At 38.0% G+C, this 25,766-nt stretch overlaps 1 protein-coding gene across 1 annotated transcript in view; it reads right to left on the minus strand.

The window, feature by feature from the left end:
• LOC102223739 (rho GTPase-activating protein 7-like) overlaps positions 1–25,355 on the minus strand; it is a 78,824-nt gene extending 53,469 nt beyond the window's left edge. Inside the window, exons 1-4 of the mRNA XM_023333310.1 lie at positions 21,763–25,355; positions 17,836–17,970; positions 17,555–17,668; positions 4,612–4,645 (exon numbers count right to left, since the gene is read on the minus strand). Coding sequence (XP_023189078.1) covers positions 4,612–4,645; positions 17,555–17,668; positions 17,836–17,970; positions 21,763–23,970 — 2,491 coding nt within the window. The 5' untranslated portion in view covers positions 23,971–25,355. The remainder of the gene's footprint in view (positions 1–4,611; positions 4,646–17,554; positions 17,669–17,835; positions 17,971–21,762) is intronic.
• Positions 25,356–25,766: the final 411 nt, after the last annotated feature.

A 25,766-nucleotide genomic window follows, 5' to 3' on the forward strand; every position in this document is an offset into this window, starting at 1 on the left:
AACATACCTAAGACATGACAGCTTATTATGTTCCATTAAATCCAATTCATACTTTCACTTTTAGACCGAAATAAGACGTTTTACATAGAAATAAACATTGAAAACATTTACATTTTTTACAGGAACCACCAAATCCCTAACATCAACGTTACACTCCCCTAAGGGAGCCCACTGAGAGAGTATGAGGCTTGGTTCTCTCTTTCTCCTCCAGCCAAGTGAGGCTTGAAGAGCAGGTAAAAGTTCAAGCTTTAATCCTGATCTTGGTCCGGTGCCCATCATTGTGTTCTTTACTCTTACTGGTTTATATTTAGACTGGCAAAATAAAGCAGGCTGCCTTGAACCTCAATTACAAACGAGATGAACACGGAAAAAAGGCCATAGAGGAATTTGTTGAGTGTTGTGTTTACAAGCTCCAATGCCGGTATGAAAAAGTGCAACACAGATGTTTTAACACTCTGTTCTCCATGTTTGTGTGTTGCACAATCATTAAAACTGATAAACCAGTCATTGCCACCAATGTCATTTAGTACGTATATGGTTCAAAGAGTTTTCAATATTTTTAAAATGTCAGTCACTAACTGAGCTGTTGTGCATAAGGATGAGACAAAATCTATAAAATGTGGCATGACCAAGCTTGCCATGTTGACATTTTTGCAAGGGTCAAAATGTCAATGAAAAACTCAAACAGATGACCCGGTCATACTTTGAGCAAGTTCTAGGTCAATAAGGAGCAGTGAATTTGCCCAACCCTCTAAAAAGTTAAAGCCAGTGAAACAACTATAAATCCAGAAGCTAAAAATGTATAGGCAACCTTTTAACAAAACAGAATTCCCTGTGATATTTTGTACTTTTAATCATCTGTAGATTGAAATAACAAAAAGGTTTGCTTTCTTTTCTAGTTTTAGAACTTCCTGTAGCTGTTGTCAGTCCAAATACAATGCAGCCCAAAAATATTCTTACCTATGGAAAAATTAGATTGCAAATAATTTTATTTGAACCAAGAAATATGTTTCTTATTGGAAATGAGACGAGTATCTCTCACAATGTAAGCTGAGGCATTATGTTTTTAACTAGTGAGGCAGTTGATTACTTAAGAGATTGGTTTTGTAAAACTAAAATGAATTCATGTTATAACACACACAAGAAAACAAACTATAGACTTAAACAATAGCCGATTCAAATCTGTTTACATGTAGTTAGTAAAAAAAGATCCTTCCTACAAACAAGTAGGAATTATAATATTTATCACAAGCAATTAACTGCTTGAACCCAACATAAGAGAGAAATGTGTAGTGAATGTGTGTGTGAAACATTGTAACACTGGACAATAGAGTCCTTAATTACAACTATCACATAGGTTAGTTTGATTGCCACATGCAGAAGGAAGCCTTTTTGACAGAGTTCAAATGAGAGCATTTGGAAATAATGCGAACCTTGAACTTCTCTTTGCTCTCTTGCATCTTAATCTTTCATTCTTTGTGTTTTCACTCGCACAAACTCAAGCTGTCAGCGTCCTGGTTAGGAGGATATGAGGTCACAGAACTAAACAAGGTGTCCCTCTAGATAAGCACACAACGCACACCAATCAGTGCCCACAGAAGAGGCTGTAGAGACAGAAAATATTGAATCTATAGGGCATCACATCACAAGGGGTATTTGACAAAGAGGCATTCTTCATTCATTCACAATTGTTGTGTTTGATGTTCATGTTCCTTGCACAAGTATTCATATCTCTGGAAGTCTTGCAGGTTGTCACATTAAAGCCAAAATCTTAAGTGTATTTTATTGGTAATTGACATGATAGATGGACCCAAAGTAGTGGTACTTTACTGTAAAGCATAAGAAAAGTGATTCATGTTTTTAACTAATATATCTCTGAAAAGTGAGGTGTGCTTTTCTCATTTATTGTTTTAAAATTGCTCAAGCTCAGTCAGGTCATACAGAGAGTGTCTATGCAGTGGCAGAAAAGGTTTGCAAAGACAGAGAGTGTCTTTGCAAACCTTTTCTGTTCCCAAAGGTTTGCAGTCTGACTTAAGTTTGGATTTTGACTAAGCCATTCAACAAATTGATATGCTTTGACCCAAACCACTTCGCTTAATATTTAGTTGAGCTTCTAGGTGAAGCTCCACTTCTCTCTTCCTTTTGGAGGACAGCTTCCTCACAGCAGTATGCAGCCACAATCACAATGCTTCACATTCAAGAGGATGTGCATTGCTTGCTTTAGTCTTGGCAATAGACTTGCAAAAAATATGTGGTTTTTGAAGCCCATTTCAATACTGTACTTTAATACTGTCATCTAACGTTGTTTCTTCTTTTTTGCTTAATTTGTACATTTCGCAGTAGCAATGCTGAAATGTCACAAGAAACCATTTTTATAAACTGTAACTATAACATCAGAAAGAAGTGGAGTCATGAAATGTCCAACTCTCCTTTATTATATTTAGATTACATAACTTGTGTCATTTCTTGCTGCTATAATGTTATGCAGGCCTCACATGAATTCACATGAATTTCAGCTTGTGATTGGACACGCAAAAGAAGCAGCTTGGCAGCAATGGCCTCATTGTGTTCAGGAAAGACAATGACCGCTCACTAAGGTATGTCCAACACGGCGAGGAGGTCTCGAACTGCTTCAATGCAAAGTGACAACCATGGAAACATCTTATTAGCTACTTCTGAGCTTCTGTTTGTACCCATGGTTGTAAAATTAACCATGAATGAACCATCTTTCATGGCTGTGCAACAGGAGCCTTCAGGGCTTGTCGTGTGATGTAACACTGTCACAAATGTGCCATTCCCAGGGGCTTTAATGGACAGGGCACAGAGAGGGCTTTGAAGTGTCACAATGAACACAAGGCTCTGTGCTCCCCCTGCCAAAAAATCCCAACATGTCCCCTTTTCCCCCTACAGAGTAGTGGGTTTTGACACAAAGACACAGCGATGGGGGTTACATAACTCGCTTCCAGGGAGTCCGATTGATTTAAATGAAGAAAAACTACCAAGAATGCGTGACCCTTTTGAAGTTGGTATTATGCATTTTTAGGAAGCTTTCGCTCACATTGGGTCATTTGCCAAAAAGTAGAACTCAATTAGACACGTAAGACACGCAACCACACACAAGAAGAAGAGTGAGAGAAAGAGAGAGAGAGACAGACAGCGAGTTCCCATCAAGCATGGAATTAGCAGAAAGCTTGTGCCTACGTCACGTCTCATGTCCCGTTTTGTTTACTAGAGGTCTGATGACACAGGGGATGAGGGGAAATGAGGAAGATAATGAACGTTGCCAGGAAATAAATCTGTTTGACTATATTTGCTAATGACCAGGCATTATAAACTGACATAGAATCCTGAGTTTATTGTCTAGCTCAATCCACAACAAAGTCAACATGAAATAGACATGTCCTGAAAGTAGGCCTCTTTATCACACGGACAGATAACTGTAACTGCATAAATGACTTAAATGAATACACAGACAAGCTAAGGAGAGCATTTATCAAAAAAGCAACCAATAGGGCCAAGATAACTCTGAAGGAGCTGTAGCTCAGGTGGGGGATTTTTTTTTTATTTTTTATTATTTGTTTATTTATTCATATGCTCTACAAATTTGTCCACTGTGGAAGAAGGGTAGAGATTGAGAAGCTGTTTGGGGGTATTGGAACAATAGATGTTATGAAATTCAGGTAAATCAGAGAGGAAAGACTTTTAGAGGCAGCAAAACACTTGAGACTATAAAACAATTGTCCTGCAGGACATTGACCCTGAACATGCAACCAGAGTCACAACAGTTTAGATAAAAACATAATCATGATTGGAAGGGTGCAGTCAAAGTCCAGACCTATGTCCAGTTCTGAATTTGTGTAATACCTGAAAATTGCTGTTCACATACAGTGTCCAGTCAGTTTGACTGAGTTTTATCTTTTTTTTTTTGCCAAAGAGTGGTGAGAAACACATCTCTATTGCTACAAATTGTGGTTCTACAATGTTGACTTTTGACTTGGGGAACTAAATGATAATTAATATACGTACAAGTTCTTAAATTCTGTCCCTTTCACTTCATAACAACTCCCTACTTTGTTTTGGTCTAACACATAAAATAATATCAAACACATTCCAGTACCTTGCATATCTTTGCAAGTTATGTAGTATTTATTTATATCTTTACTACTAGTTGGTGGAATACTTTAAAAAACTGGTGAAGGTGAACTAAAAAATGAGGACAAAAGGTGAATGAGAGAATGGTTCAAAAGTGCATCAGGCTCGACGTCTAGTCTGGCTTTTATCGTCAAAAGGCAAAGGATGGTTAAGAAGACGAGACTGGGACCTTATCTACATCTTGCATCCAGTGTCTGCAGCTAAACGTTGTCTCCTTGTGCTCTCAGTCCTCTTTGCCCTCAAGTTTTGAACACAGAGAAGGTTATCTATTAGAAAATTCTTTAAAACCTTCTCACGTGACCACAACTGATAAGTAGCAAAGTGTTTTCTTAAGCTTCATAGAAACGACAAACAGGTTAGAAGAAAAAGGTGCTGATCAAATCAGAAGATTTCAGATTCTCAGGTAGCAAACCACAGATTATAAACAAACTTCACATTTTAAGATTAGAAATGACTTACCTGCTTTTTTCTTCCCAGAAGGAATGGAGAGGCCCTGGGAGGGGAAAAAAAAGATCAGAAAAAAGAACATAGTTGAGATATGGTTTCTAGAATTTTCAGAATGTTTTAATGTTCATACAAATCGCTGCACTTCATTGCAGTGATTGGCTGATAAACCGAGTTTATCAGCAGATATGTATTGTGGTGGTGAAACAAAACACATCTATAGAAACTCCTTGCACCAAAAAGTTTAATAAAGATTTACCACACACTCACCTAAACATACAGTATTAATAGAAAGTCACAGGGCTGCACTAGTACACTGGGATTACACTCAGAGAAACTCCAGAGACTCTACGGTCCCAGAAATAAGTCAGCATAGTTTTCTGACGTGCACATGTTTAATAAATGATCAAAGCAGATAATAAACTCACTAGAGACCTCTGAACAAATATCACATCATTAAAAGTCTGAGCAATATGAACACTTCTTTCATGAGTCAGTGTTGTTTCAACTCTCACGTAGGGGAAACATCATAGATAAAAATCACAGAATAGTAGATTTTCATTATGCAGTGAACTTAATATGTCCTTCTTTGGAGTTGTTGTGGATTTTAGGAAATACTACTGCGTTAACAGCGAGTGGAGAGTAAGGATAAGTGTTTGAGGGTGCATGTGTGTGCGTATGTGTGCGTTTGAGTGTGAGTGGAGAGCAGCAGTCACATGGAATGCAAAGGTCTTTCTTGCCCATGACATTTGACCTCCGGGGCTTTGGCTGAGCTCCGCACCCTGACCTGTTTTAATCTACACTCCTCTACAAGAGATTGGAGCTATTAAAAAGAATTCCTGTAATACACTGACAATGTCCACATTTCCATCCATGTGCAAAATGTAGGAAACACTCCCCCACATTCTAGGTGTATGGAGCACATAGTACCAGTGCTGGCCCTCCCCAACGTATTGCGACACACTGCTGTTCAAGAGACTGATAGAAAGCTGCTACATTTTTCTCTAGCTTACAAAAAGAACAAATTGAGCTGTCTGGGAATGTTCAAAAGTTAAAAAAAACACAGACAGTGACTGTTTGTAAACTAATGGAGGACGATCACTCGTAATTCAAACTACAGTTCGTTACAGGTAGCCGTTCATTTTGCGTGGAACCCGTTGATATAAGCTTGTGATGTCTCTGTTACTCTTTAGAGACTGAAACAACAAAATACATGTACAAAATACATGCATGTTTTGTTTAAATACTTGTGTAAGTTGTTGTATTGGTATTCTAGATATCATTCATGAGATTTGGTGCAAACAAAAAGACATTGAATGAATGAAGGAATGGTTAAACTGTACAGAATTTAAAACATTTCATTTTACTGCCAAAAAACCTAATTGATACTATTCACATACTTTTTGGGAGTAAACATAAATTTATGACTAGCAGCCATATGGTTAAAGTGGCTGCTAGTCCACTTTAACCACAGTGGACTAGCTGTGGTTAAAGCTAGTGTCCCATGTGTTCCCATGATCCTTTTGGGATCCCATTGGGATCATGGGAACACATGAGCCCAGTGTTGACAAAAACACTGGGATCATGACGAAAACGCATGATTAGTTTTGTGTTTTCAAATCTGTAGCATATCCCAAGATCTTAATTTAGATTCAAAAGCATAATTTATTATTATTATTAATATTTATTTATGCACCAAAATGCACTGTGTTGCAACATCCCAAATCTATGTAATAGTCTGAAGTGCAACAAACTTGGGTGGATGTAAATCATCCCTTAATCAGGACAACTGAAAACAAGGACACAGTTTAATGTAATGAACTTTTTAAATTAGAGTAAACAAAGATGATGGTTTCTCTTTTACAAGCATGTGGTTTTGTTGCACCACCCATTCTCAATGTGTGCCTGCCCTCTGCTCCTGGCAGGTTCTCACTGCGTGGGATTGTCCAGGCAAGTGTCAAGTGTTCACTGGGGCTAGCAGAGCCACTTCAGCTGTCTCGTTTACTGCCACTAATTTCATGGAAGTGACCTGGTTTGGTGGTGTGGTATTTGTTTCCCTTACATATGTGTCTAGAAAGGTCTGTGAGCCTGCACAGTTATATGCCATATGGTTATTGTTTCCCCGACCGCAGTCTGCAGTTTAGTGAAACCAATTTTCACACGAATTGTTTTGCTATGGTACATGTACTTCAGAAATTGTGTCTTTGCATCTACATCTGAAAGCATTTCTTCCAGGTTCAAACATAAAATCCTTAATAGGTTTATTTAAAAACCTTAAAATGGTTTATAGCATATCTTTAAAGATCTGTAAAACACTAACATGGCAGAATTTTATAAAAGTTTTTTCTTTGTTTTGAAAAAAAAATGCCTTGATACTTAACACTTTGCCTTGCAGACAGATGCAATTTTGATTTACCCCAACACAGTATATTTTGTTTGTGCCTCTATAAATGTGATAAGTAATCACTGGCATGTGGCTCATACACAAATCCAAGCAATCCAATAAGCTAGTTTCTTTCCCTCCGTTAGCCTCTTATCGCCTGTTCCACCTCTGGAGCTTGGAGGCGTGTGCGTGCGTGTGTGTGTGTGTGTGTGACCACCCATGGTCTGTGCTAGCTGGGGATTATGAGTCTTAAGCTAACCCAAACCTTTTCTCCACCACTTAGCGCAAATAGCTAAATTGATCCATATGGCTAACAGTCACTCAACATCTTAAGATAACTGTGTGTGATCAGGGAAGGATTGCATGTTCACTGCCACAAAAACCACTGGAGATGCTACCTGGAATTTACTTATTTATTATTAACAGCAAGAATGTGTTGCAGTGCATCTTCAAAGAAATTCATTTTCTCTATACTCTGTCAGATTAGAATTACAAAACGTAAGAAATTGTGATAAGGTCAGATGTTAGCTTTTTTGTTGAAAGGTTGACCCCAAATGCTTTTCGATGACATTCCACAATTAAATAGGTTTCATATGCCACAATTATTTTATATCTAGGGGAAGTGAATAAATGACACAATGAGTTGGTGTAATGACATTCTAGAAAGTTTCCTGCAGTAAAGGCAAATTAGTGCTCAGATGTTCAATTTAACAGTTAGAACAAACCAAAACAGCGAACAAAATTTACAAAGCCATTACGAGATCAAAAGCACAAGTACTTTGCAATAGCATTTCTTTTTCTATAAACTTTTTTCACATTTTGTCTCATACAAATTACCAACATAAGCTCATTTACTGGGATCTTATGTGATTCAAAACCAGAAAGTATTGAGCTCTTGTAAAGTAGAAACAAACTAATAAATGCTTTACAAATACTTTGTGCATATCTGGAGGTTTTGGTTTACTCCACCATTCTTCCAAGTGCAATAAATTGCAAGCCTGAACTTTGAAGAACAATATTTTGTCTTTGCCCGCTTTGTAGACCTATAGACTAAAACACATGTTCCATTCTTCTTTGCTGAGACCCAGACAGATTGGATGGGGTGAACCTGTGAATATTAGTCTATGCCACACTTAATTCTCAATTGGATTTAGGTTTTGATTTAGACTGAATAGAATAGATAGAAAAGAATAGAACAGATTTTCCTTTGGGGCACACTTTTCAGATTATTATCTGCATTTTGAAAAGCATGTATCAATTGCTGTCTAATTCACAGTTATACACAGCATTGGTGTAGTTTGTAAAATAGTATATAAAAAAAGTGTTTGGTTGTTGTGCAAAATCAATTTAAAAGGAGTTCAAGGTGCATGAGTACTTTTGCAAGGAATTGTAAAGGCTTTTTAGTTGTATAAGAAGGTCAATATTTATATTGAGCACAGAGTTGGCCCTCAGTGATACTGTCAATTGGACACATGTAACTCAAACTCCAGAGTAGAGTTATGGTCTCCATCTCAGCAGAATGAAAGTGGGACAGGTTAAAATTCAAACATTGACACCCATTTTCACAGATATTTACACAAGTAAGCTAATTGATGGGGCTTCTTGTTTCAGGCAGGATCTTGAGGGTCTTAAAACTGGTCTTCATTAACATAAATGGACTCTTGCCTGGTCTTAAAAATCAATTACTGGATTAGACAAGAACTGTGACCTTAAGGCACAAGACATGGCCAACAAAAACTGCTATTAGTTCTTATAGAAAAATAGTATTTTACAGTTAGTTTGTAATTTAAAAAGGGAAGCAATGGCTTCCTTTTTAAAGGGGAAGCCTTTAAATGCATGCATCACATTGTGTTATGCATGATATATACATTGCATCAAGAAACTAAACAAGAAACAAAGAACACATCAGTTTCTCCTCAACACGTAAAAGATTTTTGGGCTTACGGGACAAAGTTAATGAGAATAAGCGCAAATTCCCAACTGCATCAACTATGCTGGCTTGTGGAATTGCTTCTGACATTTTGGGGAAAGCACAGAGTGGGTTAACAAGAGAGATTACACTGTCACAACTTCCTTCGCAGAAGGACCAGTCGGAGACATCCTGGGTCAGACTTTTAAAACACTGACTAAGCCAAGCACTTTAGATGCAGTGTCAATTAGGTTAGCAAGGGCTTGAATGCTTACTACCTTACATGATACAATCGCCTGAACAAATTTACGACATTCCTTCGAAATGGTCTTTTAAAAAATCAGGGGAAAAGACAATAATCTTCACTAACATGAATCATCAGTGAGGTAATGTAAGTTGAAGGAAAACACAATGAAATCACTTGAAAACACACTCCAGCTAAGAATCTCACTCGGAACCTTGAACCACACGGGCAAACAAGCGTCCCTGTTAATTGCGCCGTGGTTTATTGTGCATTCCTGTGCACTTGTGTCTGAGTGCATTCAGTTTGTTGTTCTCTGATTTATGACTCTTCATTATCAGCGTGCTGCGGGGCTGTTTCCAGATGCTTGAATCTTCTAGTCATCCTTAAGATTTACAGTCAACATGTACCGTCATCCTGCAACTATTGCTGTACCGCTTGTCTTCATCATGCAACAGATGCGCCTTTTTACAAGGCAAATGTACTAGCTTCTAACACCATGAGTGCTCATAAATGCTGTTTTAATAAAAAAAAGAAAGAAATCTATAGAGAAATATTAAATGGTACTTGAGGTTATGTTGATTTGATATCGACCCTTAATTTAATTAAGAGGGATAATGAGAGCAGGGTGAACACAGCAATTTCTGAGCTATTTGACTTTGGTGAAAAGGTGCAATAACTAAAGGTTCACTCAGTCAAAAAAGAATTAAGGGCATCAACATACGAATCTGTTTAGACAAAAAGTTGGATATGCGAACTGGGTCAGGCTCACACATGTGGATGGTGTGGGCATGTTTTGACTATGTGAGGTGCTTTCTTTTAGATGTAGTGTTTGATAATCATCAATGATAAAATAAAGAAACCTCCAAACTCTGCATATGTTTCTTTCATGTCTTGTTCTCTCTTGATGCACCGATATAAAGCCAAATTGACAGGAAAAACAAGATTTCCTTGTGGGAGTTGAGGATAAGTTCATTTTCAACATCCTGTTCCAAACATAAGCCTTTCTCTTTTTTTTCTGATCCTCTTACTGTAAACCACAACAGGCCTGTGTTTGTATCCTTACTACAGCTGCACTCAGCAGCGAAGTGACCTTGGGGACAATGACACAACACAATGCAGCTAGAAACGTGGCCATGGCCAGAACCCCTACCGCCAGAACTTGTTGGACTGAATGGTCGTTGGATTCATAGCTCACTGACTCATTCTAGCGGCCTTTAAGCCAAATGTGTGGGTGGAATGTAGGCAAACATGATTATGCCTGTTGCAGTCTGTGTTGACTATTGACTAAGAGCAGGAATGCAGAAGCAAATGAGAAGATAAATAAAGGGCAGTGAAAGTAGCAAAATCCCAGGGCTTTTATCTGACTTGGACATTGGGAAGGTGTGGTTTGGATGAAGGATGTTTGGGGACTGCATGGCTGCCAGAGCGGAACACGGAGGAAGGACAGAGCAGAGGTCTGAGAGTGACCTTAGCACGCAAACCACAGCAAAACTATTGTCTGCCATGAGCAGACAGATAAAGAGCTAATTTCATACGTAACCTTCTGACAGGGAATTTAATCTGTTTCTCACTGTGTAATAAAAATATCTCTGAAGTAAGTGTCCTCTGAAAGAAAAAAAAACTGATGCAGTGGCTTGCAAGTGTTTATACTTCTCAAGCTTTTTACATTGTCATGTTACAACCACAGATTTTATTGCATTTTATGAGAAAGCATGAATTTCTGCACAATTGTGCTCTCAAACCTGTAGTCAGTACCATGTTGGTTCGATTTTACTGTAGTTGCCATTGTCTTTAGGTGAAGCCTTTGCATGTTTGGTAATCTACAAACTAACAATTCTATCCATTCTTCTTTGGAAAATGCCTTAAGTTCAGTCAGAATGGATGGAGAGCATTTATTTTTAATTTGTGAACTCCATTTTTGCCTCCGATTTGATGAGGTTGCATCAAATCTGACCAGCTTGCCTGTCCATGCTATTACAGCAAGCAAGGACAATGACCAGGGGCAAGAACGGCATGTTTGGCGTGCACCCCCTCACGCTCTGTTCAGTGTGTCAACTGTAAACCCAGCTTAAGAGGATCTGTGGTCCTCACCTATTCAAATTTTAAAATGTATCCTCAAAACAACAGGAAGCCCGTGCAGGAAGCCCAAAACAGGTGTGATGTGATTATGTTTTATGTGCTCCGGTTAGAAGTCGAGCAGCTGCGTTTTGGACTTACAGTTCGCATGTCAAGGAAATGTGGCTACAACAACACTGCTCAATACAGTAGTCCAGTCAATTTATGATGGAAGCATACTCATTTTTCATTTTATAATATTTACTAATTTTAGTCATTTAAGTCTTAACTGATTAAAAAAGGATTCAACACCATCCGCTTATAAAGTTTAAAATAAAAAGCCATCTTAAAACCAAGATAAGTTATGATGGTTTTAATAAATTGATCAAAACTCCACTAATTGACTAATAATAGATAAACCTTGATTAATGCTCTCTTTGTTCCCTCTTAGTTTAGATGTTTATGTACCTTATACTTCTTGGTATAAGGTACAGTTGTTCCACACACTTTGCATTTTCAGATAGACAGTATGAGGGGTACAAATATATTGTTTTGTAACTTAGGCCTGCTTTTAACTTTTTTTTACAACTTTATCCCTGTCCTGTCTGCTGGGTTTCTTGGTCTCTAATGTCCCCTCTTTGTCGTGTCCAACAATTTTCCGAGGCTTTCCCAGAACAGCTGAACTTATACCAAGATTACATTGTACAGTACACACTCTGACTCTGTTCACTAATTAGCTGACTTCTGAAGGCAAGTAGTTGCAGTAAGTGTTGCTCAGGAGCATCAGAGTAAGGAGAAAAATACATATAAATATCAAAGTTTTCTTAAAAGAGAAAAAAGAAAGAAAAAAAGTGTTATTTTCCTTCCATAACGTCTGAGCACCAGTTACGGTAGATGGGTTAACCCAAAATGTCAATATTGCCCATCGATGCTTGTGGAAAAAGGTGACAAAATGTGAAAATGTTCATAGAATGCAATAATTTCTATATACATATATCTATAGCCTGTATTATAATCTCTATTCCCATCAGAGGAATAGGGTCAAAGGTTGCCCTGTTACAGCATGTTTACAGAAGATTGAGGGGATGAAGGCTGGTACAGAGCAGCACCTTCCCCGTCAACACATGCATGACACGTAGAAACACCCCCGTGCTAAATTTAACACGCAGCTATGTGCTTTGTTCAGCAGCTCCTCGGGTTCTGGAGGATTCTGGCTCGTAAGCTTTGCTGGTGGGAATGACTGGTGCTAAAGGTGACTGATGTGTTGTTTCCGACTGTAACATTCAGAGGAAGGTGGTCAGGGGTCGGCAATCTCCACCCGACTCTGCAGCTTGATACATCCTGAGCAGAACGCTGAAAATAGAGGTGGGCAACAAATGCTTCCAATACATTTAGATCTTCAATTTACACTTTTGGAAAAATAATTAGATTATCGAAATTGAAATAAGCTCTAAGAACAGTCAAAAACGAAATGCATTTTAAATTAAAAGTAGCAACACAATGCTAGCAAAACAGGAGCGAAACCACATCTGCTACACAAAATACTGCCAAGAAAAACAGCTTGGGCAAAAAATAGTTGTTCCGGAAAAACACCTGCTGTGACACAACATCCGCTAGATGTTAGCCCCATGTCAGACACAAAATCAACAACCACCTGTCGGAGGCTAACAATAGCCTGCAGCTAGGCTAGCTGGAAGCCATATGTACAGTGTTGTGATCTCAGTGGCTTCTTCATAGCAATAACTTACAGATAATGTTATTGCTATTTAAATGGCCACTCATCAAATGTGCCACCACTTCACCTTTGCAAAGGCCAAGAAGAGAATGCTTTGTACTATCACACCACAATGTTCCACTATGTGTTAGGAGAGTGACACTGGAACACAAATACCAACCATCGCTTACACATCCCAACAGAAGATGATAGGAATGCTTTGCATTTCACCAGACACAGCCTACGTGAACATAAATATCAAAGTACAAACAAAGACACACTCAACTCTTCTGCAGGAAAAAAAAATCCTGTTAAAAATCAAATGTTCTACTTCATACTTTATTGTACGACTAATTTTGCTTTAGCAAGTCATTTTTTAATTTAATTATTTTCAATTCAGTTTATGTAGAGATAATTGTCAACAAATGTCATCTCAAGGCAATCATACAGACAGCTTCAAAGTCAAGCAGCTAAAAAGGAAAACTCCCCTTTAATATTAGAAACCTCCAGCAGAACTGGCACAGAAAATTGTCCATTTGGAAAATCCATTTGTCCCCAAGCTTTAACTTCGTGGCTCATATACTGTATGTTGAGATGTTGAGTAAATATTTCCACATATTGTTCTTTTATCATGCCATCTATTTTATGAGGTGCACCAACCTAATACAGTCTACATGAATATCCATTTTTGTAATTACGTAAATTATATGAAATTATCTTGTGTAAATTTGTAGAGATATTTCTAGTACCAAAAACAATAAACCGTATATACCCATGACACAATAATTTTAAAATAAAAGGCATTAATAAAAAAGATTGTATTGTGTGTAAAGTAATTGCTTTGAATTGTCAGAGTGGAAAACGTCTACTTACATCTAGTACAAAGCTGTCTTTCAACCACAGAAACTTGCCTCAAAGAACATTGACTTTTGATTTGACCCTGTGGATTTCCACAGCAGGAAGTATGGAGTAAACAGTGGATATCTGAGAATATTTTCCTTCTCAATTCACCCTGATTAGGAGTAATTCCAATAGATTATTTTCATTTCAGAGTCCTCACAAGTCTTTTTAGATTAAAGTATATGCACAAAATATTGTTACTTTCAAGTATTTCTAGAACCTTCTTTCTGTTTTCATATCTCATTCATTTGTAGGTCTTAGACCTTTGCCTACTCACTGCTTGAAAAATGTGTCATTGCATAATCTTTTTATACTTTTATAGTCAATCCTTCCATTCCTTTTTTATGTATTGATTCAGAATATTACAACAGGGTGTTTTCCTCTTATGTAAGAGGAAAAATATAAAAAATAAAATAAAAAATACAAAATCAGTTAAAATTAAAAACAGTGCAAAACCAAAAAGTGATGTCTGCAATAGAAAAAATATAAATCTAAAAATTTGCAGTAAATAACTAAAGATGAAATAAAAATGTTGATATCTGAAAGTATCTGAAACTCAATTGCAGTTGAATAGTTTTCACTATAGTTTCACCTTTATAGGATGATTACACCACTACAGCAGTGTAATCATCCTTCTCAAGGTAAGCACAGGATCAAGGTTTAAATTGCAAGTTGATAAATTACTACTGACAAAGTAGTAATCCATCCATGAGGCAAGATTTTATTGACTTATTAAGGTAAACAAGTGCCTATTGCTCATTTGCACTCTAATGAATGTTGATATTTGATACAGTTTAAATTAATTTAAGCACATAGGGTAGTTATTTAGGATATATGTTTTTTTTAATAAAGTTATGTGCATAAGTTTTAGAAAAAGGTCTTGCTCAAAACAAAACATAGTAAAGGTGGGAAAACAGAAGGACAAAAGATTAAGAACACCAGGGCATGTTAAATTTTACTATATGAATTTTTTTTGCACTGCCATTTTATTTAAAAAGTTCAACAATCAGTTCAGATTTGGATTTCAAACACTTGTATCCATAGGTATTCGCTACTCCTGGAGAGTGTCAACAATTAAGTCACCCAATTTATGCTCTTTAGAATAGTTTATTTAGCATTGCAACATAAGATTAAACCCATGTCAAAAGAAAACAAAAGTTAGTCACCTCTAGTAAACCTTGAGTAAAATGTGACATTCTAAGTGCGGGGTATATGCCTTGCCTTCTATTCAGAACAAAGTAGTGTTTTTCCTAGTCGGGATCCTTATGCCTCTGAATATTTGTGCTAATTATAGATGATGTCTTTTTAAAGTCAGTGTATAATCTTGTAAAACTTAACATTCAAGCAGCTGAAATGAGATTTTAACCTCAACTGTGATTCTTCTTGACCCACATCTGTCTCATGTTTACCTCATTTAAAAGATTTGTATTGTCTAGCTAAAATGTTTAAGTATGCATCACTGGTTTTTGGTACTCGGCATCATTCTGAAAGTATTAACTACTGTGAATATCCTTCAGAAAGTCTTAAACATTTTGGCTTTAATCATGTCCCCCAAGGGGCCAGTGCTGTAAAAAGTTTCCCATTAGGTGCAGTGAAAGCACTGTTCATGCAAGCTTAGCGAGTTTCCTAAGGTTACAGGCCGAATGAATACAGTTGCAGGAGCTGGTTGCAGACCAATACACTGTGCATCATCCACTGTTCATATAATAACTAATGATGTGCAATAAGAAAAAACAATGTCAATGTGATACTCCAACAGATAATTCAGGAATGTCATTAAAGCCAAGGAATTCTGGTAAACAAATCCCTGCTTTTAGCACAGATACATTCTATTTCCCTGTTATGGTTTTTCTCCATTTTATCTTATGGTGAGATAAAAGCACAGACTAGCTAAAGTCCATGTTCGCAGACCTTCTTGAACAGAATGTTGATAAATTGTAAAATGAGCAAACAAGGAGCATAAAGACGTGTCTCACTTGAAGCGTGTCCCCCTGCCCTGGCTTTTCACCTTTCAGACTCCCCTTCTGACCCCTTTGTTGGGGTGAAAAGGGATAGATCTTTGCAACCAGCTAATTATGAAGTCTTAGCGTCTGCTTGGCTAACTCCTAAGAGCAAAGAGAGATCCTTACAACTGAGAAACTCATTTTAGGGGTTAGACCCCCTGTTGCCTTCACAACTGTTTCCATTCAACAGTGTGCAGGAACATTCCTGGACCACATTGATATGATAGTTGCTGCAGTTTTGTCGGCTGCCCTTCCATGATGGATATCTTCCACTCTGCAACATTCCAAAGGTGCTTTGTTTGATTGAGATCTGGTGACTGTGGAGGTCATTGGTGTACAGTGAACTCTTTGACATAATCAAGAAACATGTTTGAGATTATTTGACTTTTCTGAAATTGTTCATTACCCTGGTGGAAGTAGCCCCCAGAAGATGGGTGCACTGTGGTCACTGAGGGAGGCTGCAGTGTTTAAACGGTGCTCATTATTAAGCGACTAAGTGATCCAAGAAAATATTCTCCACACCACTACACAAAATCCACCAATCTGAATTGCTGATGTAGCACACAATGAATTCTTGGTAATTATATAAAATATGCAAAATTCTGACTGCCATCTGAATATAATACTTGACATACTTGAGTTTCATTCACCTGTGCAGCATTTTTTAATCTATTCTTGTCTAATTTTGGTGATTCTGTGGAAGCTGTAGCCTCAATTCTCTGTTCTTAGTTGACAGAAGTGAGACGCAGAGTGGTCTTCTGCTGCTGTAGCTCATCTGCTTCAAGGTTCAGTGAAGAAAGAAAGTGGTCTAAACAGTGTAGCATTTTGTTTTTAACAAGTGAATGCAGCACACAAAATGTTATGGTGTCTAACTTGAAAGAATAAAACAAAGTAGTAACTTTTAAGCAGGGCAAAGTAATTTTTTTCTAAAATCATGAAAATATCCAGATGGAGTTTTAATCTAAGTTGCATCAGAAATCTTAACTTGAGATATTAAAATGACTTCCAGTACACAGTGCCATTAGTTTGCCAAATTGGGTTTTATGTGCCTCAACAAACATGTGGAAGAATGTACTGTGGTCAAATGACACCAAAAATGATCATTTTTGGCAACATATAAAGAAAAACTAAAGAAACCAATCAACCTGAACATACTATCCTCACAATGAAACATGGTGGTCGCAGCATTAGGCTGTGGAAAAGCGTTTTCCCTTTTTCCATTAGTAGGGACATGGTTAATGGGAAGTTGGATGGAAGTAAATATAGGGTAACCCTATATCTTGTTAGAGATATAGGGTCTATTGCAGACTGCAACAGACTGCAATAAACTTGAGACTGTTGAGATAGAAAAACCGGTAGGAAAAAAGACATGTAGATGTTAAAAGCTGGTTTTACAAGTCAGGGTTGCTGAGTACAAATTCTTACCATATTGTTCAGATTTTTGCTTGGAACGAAAAAGTTATGTATTTTGCTACTTTTTCTGTTTTTATGCTTGAAAGAAAATAAGACTAACCCTAACTCTAACCTTCATTTCTGCATATGACCAAAGTCATTAAGGTATTATTAGACTTATGCAAACATTGTTCTAATTATCTTGCAGAGATAGAGGGAAAGGCCAAGTCTCTTTACCAAGTATGACCAATGAAAAATGTTGAAAAGCAAAGAAATCATGGTCACTTTTACCTAACACTAATTTATGTTGCTATGATATTAGCAAATAATTGAAAAAAGTGTCTCCGCCATGACTTACCTCACTTTTAGGCTTGGCTCCATGAGATTTTGTAGATCCTGATGAGAAAGTGCCAGTTGCATGTAGAGGTGGGAGTGTTAGTGAAGTTGCTGGTGTAGATCCATGATCGGTAGTCTGCACAAATGGAACGGAAGAGGGTAAAAATCCCATGATAAGAAGTCATTTGTATAGTTTACAAACTCACAGATACACTATAACACATTTGTATTATCGCTGATAACACAAGAGTTTAAAACTGTTGAGTTTAAAACAGTTAAAGAACATTTAGCATGGAGACACACCACGTGATGACGGCGGTGAAGAGTAGGGGTGCTGTCCATAGAGGAGGTGGCGCTGAGTGCGTTTTCAATTTCCTGGTCCAGCTGGTCCAGTTTCATCAACAGCAGCACCATTGAGTCCAAACGGGCATGTTCATGCTGAATAAAGAAACCAATCAGTTAGGAAGATTCAGAGCACTTTAAATAGATAAAAACCTTTTAACAGTCTACAACATTCTTTAAGCTCCAGTCTTTAATGGATCCCAATAAACACTTTTATAACAAGTGTCACACTGACCTCAGGTGGCTTGACTTCAGTAAGACAAGCTGTACTAGATAGTTCAGTGCTGCCATCCACTTCCCCACAGTCTAGTGTCACATGAAGCATTGTAGAAACCCTCTGAGTGTTTGAAGCAATATATTTTGTTTTCATTCTGTTTATCTTTTATCATATCACTGGGTGTGGAACTGAAAATATCCAGAGAGGTTGTCTTAAAAAAACTTCCCAGAGAAATTTATTGGCTGGCCTAATAGTTCTGAACAAACCTCGTTACAAGCCTGGCGGCCCACCAATGAATATTTAACAAGACACAGCTTATGACACACACATACAGCTTATGATTGCATGGGCATTTAAACTTGCAGCTGCAGGGCTGCTTGTCATGTTGCGACTGTTTCCTGGCATTGAGGGCAAATCTCATTGGGTTATTTGGGATAAAGTTAAACTTTATTCATTTAATTGAAAACATCTCTTGAAATGGTAACTGTGGCTCCCTTTTCTGAGATCAACTATACAATTCTGGGTGTGTATGCATGACAACATTCATTGGCTAAGAAATGCGGGTAATGTTAATGTGTTCCTGGCTATAGCTCTGCTCGATCCCTCTGCCATTTGTAAACATATAAGGACTTGTGCATGAATTCATTTTTCTGTCAGTGATGAATTAAAATAAAATAAAAAAATCTGGTTTTATGGGATTTGCAGAGGGAGCAAATAATCAGGTCACAAAATGGCACCGCACTGATGCATTGAGCAGCATTCCTAGCTCGAGGCGCCGCACATTACTGTGTCCTTGGCAAAGTATCACAATGAAACATTGTACCGTAGTAAAACAATGACATCTTTACAAGGCTTGTGTGAATGAACAAAAGCATCTGTCTCACGATGGCAATAACAACCACCAAACTGCAGCACTAAGAAAAACCAAACAGGGCAAAAACAGCTGCATCGCAGGCTGTGATGTTTACCTGTTCTGTCATGTCTCTTTTTTCAAAAAAGATTTTTAAATGCAAACAGAAAGCCTAAGTAAGACAGAGCACTTAGAGGGATGTTTTCCAAGTCATCTGGTCAGAGATAAACGACAGTTGAGCCTTTTTGGCCCTCAGGGGCTAGGATCAGGCCTTGTTGCTAAAACAAATAAACACAGAACCAAAAGCCAATATCAGTTTAATCTCAAGCCATATTGCAAACCAGATGTCTTCATTTTACAGGCGGAACCTGCAATGTGGTCAGCTAGGGACTTCATCATTAGTAAGCACAGGAGATTTTTCCATCTTCCTGCTGCCTCTAAGAGATATTGTTTGCAGAAAACAGAATTTTTTTAATGGGATTCAAGGTTTTTGTCTCTTGTGTTTTTGCAAATTAATCACTGACTTTCATCTGCTCTAGGCTAAACACTTTATTTTATTAATTTCCTCTTGTTATTGTGCCTTTAGATCATTTTTGTGCGTAAATTGGCAGAATTTTTGCAAGCAAATGTTTTAACTATGAAGAGAAAAGCTATTACTAGCTGGTGAATGAATTTTATGTTATATAATTGTTTCAAATCTATGCAACCCTGAACTTTTAAACTCTGGTTTGACGAAAAGGAATATATAAAATGAGTAAACATGCTGTCTCATTTCTTTAAATACATTAAGAATAAATGTATTCTTAATGTATTAAGAATACATAACACCCTTCTGGATAATAAATAGACAATAGGTATGCCTATTGAAGACATACCTCTTCAATAGGCAGAGGTCATCATTAACGTCATCATCTTTTAAGATGACGTTAAAAGATGTCGTCATCTTTTAACGTCAAAGATGACGTTAAAGGATTCTAAGAACTTCTACCCTCAACAAAGTATAAAACATGAACATATAGCATATAGGCTACCTTCAGTACTACTATATTGCCTTGTAAAAGTGTTCATAAAACTTTGAACCTTTTTATATTTTGCTGAACTAAAAACAACAGACCTTTCTGTAATAACCTGACATAATGTAGTCCATTACTGTGTTAAAAAAATAAAATTGGCTTGCATTTCTATTCAACCTGGGTATAGAAATACAAGCCCTGTCTATACCATTTCTAACCAATCTCTTTCAGGGAATAAGTCTGATTCCCTGAAAGAAATTGGTTAGAATAAGTTTGAATAAGCAGTACAATAGGAACAGACATGACAAGGATAAAACTGTGAAGTGTAAAAAAAAAAAACCTAGCAAGCTTTGAAAATCTCAGAGCACTGATTAGTCCATCATCAAACATAAAAAAAAATAGAAACAAACATTCACAACTTCAGTGGGGCAATCTGTTCACAGTATATCTATTAGATGTACAAATCCACAAATCTGAGCTTTGTGTAAAAGTGGGATGAAGAAAGCTATTGTTGAAGAAAAGTCATCAGAGGTCTTGTTTAGAGTGGACCACAAGCCTTTTGGAAACACCAAACGTGTGCATGAGGGTGCCCTGATTGAACATACATGAACATTTCCGTGTGCTGTATAGCAGGGATGCCTTACTTCAGTGGGGGTGCAAGCTATTCAGAGTTGATTGAAAAAATGATGCGGCTAATAGCAGACCTGAAGAAAAACTATTAGAGACTACACATGACTTGAGATGTTCACCTTCCAGTAAGAATGGTTCATATCAAAGCATATTCATGTATTAAATTTAGCCAGTAAAATAACAAACCTAAATCCAGTTAAAAGTTAATGGCAAGACTTGAAAATGTATGTTTATAGATGCTCTCCAGCCAATTTGGTTTGTACCATTTAATAAAAAAAAGAATGTGCTGAAGCTTAAGTTTCTGGATTCGCAAGACTGGTAGAGCCATAACCAAAAAACTTTAAGCAAAAGGTGGTTATACACAGTATTTATTTAAAAGGGTTTGAAAGAAATGTACAACTCAGTATATCATTTTCCTTTCAATTCCCAATTATGTGCTAATTTGTGTTGGTCTTTCACACCTCAAAATTAACTCCCAATGACACTGAAGTTTGGTTATGATGTGACAGGAGGAAGCAACTTGCAAGGCACTCTGAGTGACAGGGTTGTATTGCATTTAAAAGGTTTTCTTGATAGGCATGCTTTTTTCCAGCGGCTGCTGAACTGCAGGAGATGAACATGCAAAATTATACACAGTTATATTACAATCTGGAGCTAGTTAAATAGCATGCTTAAAGGGGCTTGCACTTTCTATAATTAAGAGTAAATCTAACACTAATGATTGAGAAGTTCTATGATCATTCCTTTTCTCCAATGAATCAAAATTCACGCAATACAATAACAAAATGTAAGTTATTGTATTGCATGAGAGTACAGCAACAAAGTGCATAAAAAAGATAACAATAAGTGTTTGCTTCAAGAAAAACCGTTTGAGCATTTCACCTTGTAGATTGCTTAAACTCCCAACTCCCTCTGCTATTACAGCCTCCATGCCCTTATAGGACCTTGTTTTGCAATGAGTGGTGGAGGATAAGTAAAACATTTCACAGAGCCCCCCCACTCAGAGATCCGAAAGCATGTGAGAGTGAAGTCATTGTTTTCCAAACCACATTGCCAGAGTGTGGGACATTATTTGTCAGACATTTATTCCCATTAAGGAAACTGCTCATTTTGACAGATCACAATTACTGCGCAACAACAGAAAAAAACTTAATTGTAAGGTTTCTTATGGCACTTACCTTTCTCATCCGCACCTTGACCACACTGTCCTCTTTCTGATCTCCAGCCTCATGTGTCCCTTTGAGATCTGAACCGGATGGCTGTGACTCGCTGGAAACAGCTGAGAATATGGCATCACCCAACTCCCCCATCGCAGAAACTCTTCCTCCCAAGCTGTGGTTTTCCCAGTAACCATCTGCCACCTCAGAGCAAGGTGACTCACTCAAGCCAGAGGTTTGGTTGCCATGGAGTCCCTCATTGACCTCTTTAGAGAGGACGGGAAGCTTCATATGTTGCTCGGTAGCGTGGTATTTATCATCTAGAAGGGTGTTATGGACTTGGTTTTCAGTAATATTAGCTTCTGTTTCCTTTCTAGTTTTTACCAAAGTATCATCATCTGCCGCAATCAGGCGGATCTCTGGAATAGTCACAAGTTTAGAATAGTTATTTTCAATAGGCAGAGATATGTCTGCATCCTTGCATGCAGTCAACTCTTTGGGTAAGGAGCTCTCAACCAGGTTATCCAATGACTGACTTAAAGAAGTTTTCACAAGCTGATCTGCACAACAAATAGTGCTCGTCTGTGTGGATTCTCTTTCTGAATTTCCAACCCTCTGGTGTTCAGCTGATACAGTTTCTATCACTGCCAAACACTGATTTTTAACTTTAGACTGAAATGTGTCAAATGGCTCTCCTTGTTCTGCACTTCCCAGCGTATGAGGCCAGTTCCTAGCTGTTTTTGCAACATTATGTTTCTCAACTAGTGTCTGGTTAAGCATTTCACAATCATTACTCTCATCTAAAGCCATTGCACAGTTATAAGAATCCTCCTCAAAGTGAACGTTCATGGAGTGATGGGTGTGTCCTACATTTTCATTTAAAGCTTCCGAGTCATCCGATCCATCCAGCCTGTGAGCAAAAACGGGACTCTGGCATTGAGTAAATCTTTTGTCACATTGTTCATCCAGTGAAAAAGCCACAACAGGTTGCACTGACAATGTATTGTCACTGTCCATTCTATCAGGCAAATTTTGTAGGACAAAAACAGGTCGTCCTGCACTTTCCTGGTCAGAGATGGAAATAATCCCTTTAATCTCCGGGTAGTTGGTTTGAAGTTTCTGTTCAGCAGCAACAGGAAGGTTCAGGATGCCCTTGGAAATTTCACGATCACTGGCTTGATCTAATACCACAGCACAGTTCTGCTCATCTACAACATTTCTTAAATGATTGAGTCCTGTATTTTCATTTTTTGTTTCCAACTCATTCAGTCCACCCAGCTGATGAACAAAAACAGTGTTCTGGCTGTCAGTAAATCCTTCGTCACATTCTTCATCTACTATAGAAGATAAAAATGGTTCCTTGTTAGGCAAGGACAGTGCACTCCCATCTTCCACTGCATCAGTAGAATTTTGCTGTGCAAAAAGCAGTCCACTTGTACCAGCGTGGTCGGAGGTGGAAATAATTTCTTCAACATCTGGGCAGTTGGTTTGAGATTCCTGTTCAGCGCCAGCGCAACAGTTCAGTATGACCTCAGAGATTTCAGGAGATCTGCTGTAACCCTCTATGTGGCTCTCCTTTGTCTGCTGATGGGTTGGAAGTTTGCCAATCTGCTCACCAGCAGATTCAGACAATGAAGGCCCCTTGTTTGAAGAGATAGCGATGAATTGTTGTTCTTTAAGGCCTGTAAAGACAACATCATCCCTGAATATATAACCCTGGCTACTTTCTATGCCAGTTACCACTTTACTGTAAAGAGCTTTTACACTCTGATTATCAGTTGCAAAAGAACTGTTAACACTGGAGATGGTACTGTTTGAGTAACAACAAGGGCCTCCAGAAATCCCAGCGTTTGTGGCTGGGAGATGTGCTGATTTGGAATTCCTCTGTGGAAGGCCAGCACCCACCAACTCGTGAACTGTCTCCTGGAAATCCAGAGGCTTTCCATTGTTTTCAGTTTGCCTAAAGCATCCCGATTCATCGACATCGTCAACAGCAAATGCTTCAGCTAAAGTCGTCTGACCCAGGTCATCTGAAGGCACCTGGCAGCCCTCTGGCATGGAGGCACACCTCGTCCGCCGGCCCTGTTTTAAAGCCCCAGAGCCCACCCAAAACCCCTCTCCGTCTACTCCATGACAGCACACCAGATCCAGATCATCAAAGCTATACTGTAATCCTGATGGGTGAGTCACATGTTCTTCCCAACTTCTTTTCCGAATAGCAACAAGCATAATGGAAAGCCGAGTATTATCCCATAGGGCTGCTGTCTAAATTAGACTACCAGATCTGCTGAAATCGAGAAAAGAAATGGGAGTTACAAATATCAAGTGTTCACTAGTTATAAGTTTACAGTAACTGAATGTCCAGATGACAGTATGACAAATCAAGCCCTGCTTCTCACTGTAACAGGAAGCAGTGGGTGAAAGTTCGAGGATTGCAACAACTCTGCATACCCAGTGCCATGGGAACTTATAAACTGGACCACAATAAGATGTCAAGACGCCTCATTATGTTAATCTAACAAGGAAAACTAATATATTTCCAAAGCAATGTCATTCTGAATTTTACTTTAAAGCTGGCCAACTACAGTCAGTCACCCTGAGACAGAACATATGTTTATGCTTTCAGATTTTTAAGTGGATAAACCTCACAAAAAAGATTCTGAAGCTGATCTCCCTTATTCACTTTTTAGGGTCTTAACGTAATTGTCAAATCACAAACCCACAAAATAGGGAATGACATATAAAAGGGAACTAAAACAGCAGCTGAGAGTCAGCTTAAGTGCACACTAAGTAAAATGTGTTGTGGTACCTAACAGATCGAACTAAGTAATTTTATCTTACTTTACATTTATTGTTCTGAATATTACAATATTTTGTTTAAGCTCAACATCTGCTTCGTTATAAATGTCAACCAGTCTAACAGCACAGTATATACAGTATGCAACTCACTGAAAAACTGACTTAAAAAGTTTTAAATATTAAAAAATTAAATTATAAGAAATTGTGCTTTTTCAAAAAGTTCCTTTTTAGGAAAGAAACCAGGGGATGGTCAGCTTCATCTACCATACTTGGCATTAAACTGTAATAGTTAGTAGAAGTACAAATAGATTTAGTTAAAAATAAAACAATTACACATTCTAGGAGCCCATTAAGCCAGCAAATGATGTCCAAACTTCAACACACATTGGAGTTGAATAGTAACATTTAGTTTTTGTACATTTTCTAAACATGACATATCATCTTACAATAAAATCAAGTATGTGGATTATTTTCCTATCCGGCAGAATGTATATTCCAACAAGTCAGGTTTGTTATAAGTGATCCAGAGAGACCCACTGGTTGTCTTCTCATTCATTTACCAGAAGCAATTCCTCCATAATCTGTGAAACACGAATCTATCTCTGTCCAAAAGACATGATATTTTGCAAGCGCATTCAGAATCCGGTCCTTAATCAGAAGCAGTGCAGGCCATTTTCAAGGCTCCAGTCAGTATTCTCGCTCTTGGATTGCTGTACAAGTCCTGGCAGCCCCAAAGGCAGAAAGAAAGCCGGGAAGCAGTGAGACGTCCATGGACAGCTTCCATCTTGATCACATTAGAGGTTTTCTGCTGACACTGAGTGCTGAAGAGCTGAGGTGGTGTAAGAGGGGACGGCTTTTCTTCTCCCCACTCCACCCCTTCTCTCCTCCGTTCTTCCCGTCTTCTGATCAGGTCTCCTCCCTGCTGCTTTTTGACAGGGAGTATGAATTACATCACAGAAGACCCCCCGTTTGTAGAAATCCTAAACATTTTTAAACAAACTTTCCTTCAGTGTACGCTCCCTACTCACTTTTATTTTAAATAATATTTTTCTCACTTTTTATAAACTGTTCTTTTAGCTTTTTTTCTTCACTCTGCTTCAGCTCTGTTCACTGGACAAGACTCCCACCAGTTGGTTCTGATTAGTAACAGACTGGCTCGCTTGTAAGCCTTCTGGCATTGCGCCAAAAGATCGCTCTAATGTTTTGGCAGTTATATCGAGAGTATG

The sequence above is a fragment of the Xiphophorus maculatus genome, chromosome 5 (assembly GCF_002775205.1).
Source record: "Xiphophorus maculatus strain JP 163 A chromosome 5, X_maculatus-5.0-male, whole genome shotgun sequence".
NCBI lineage: Eukaryota > Metazoa > Chordata > Actinopteri > Cyprinodontiformes > Poeciliidae > Xiphophorus > Xiphophorus maculatus.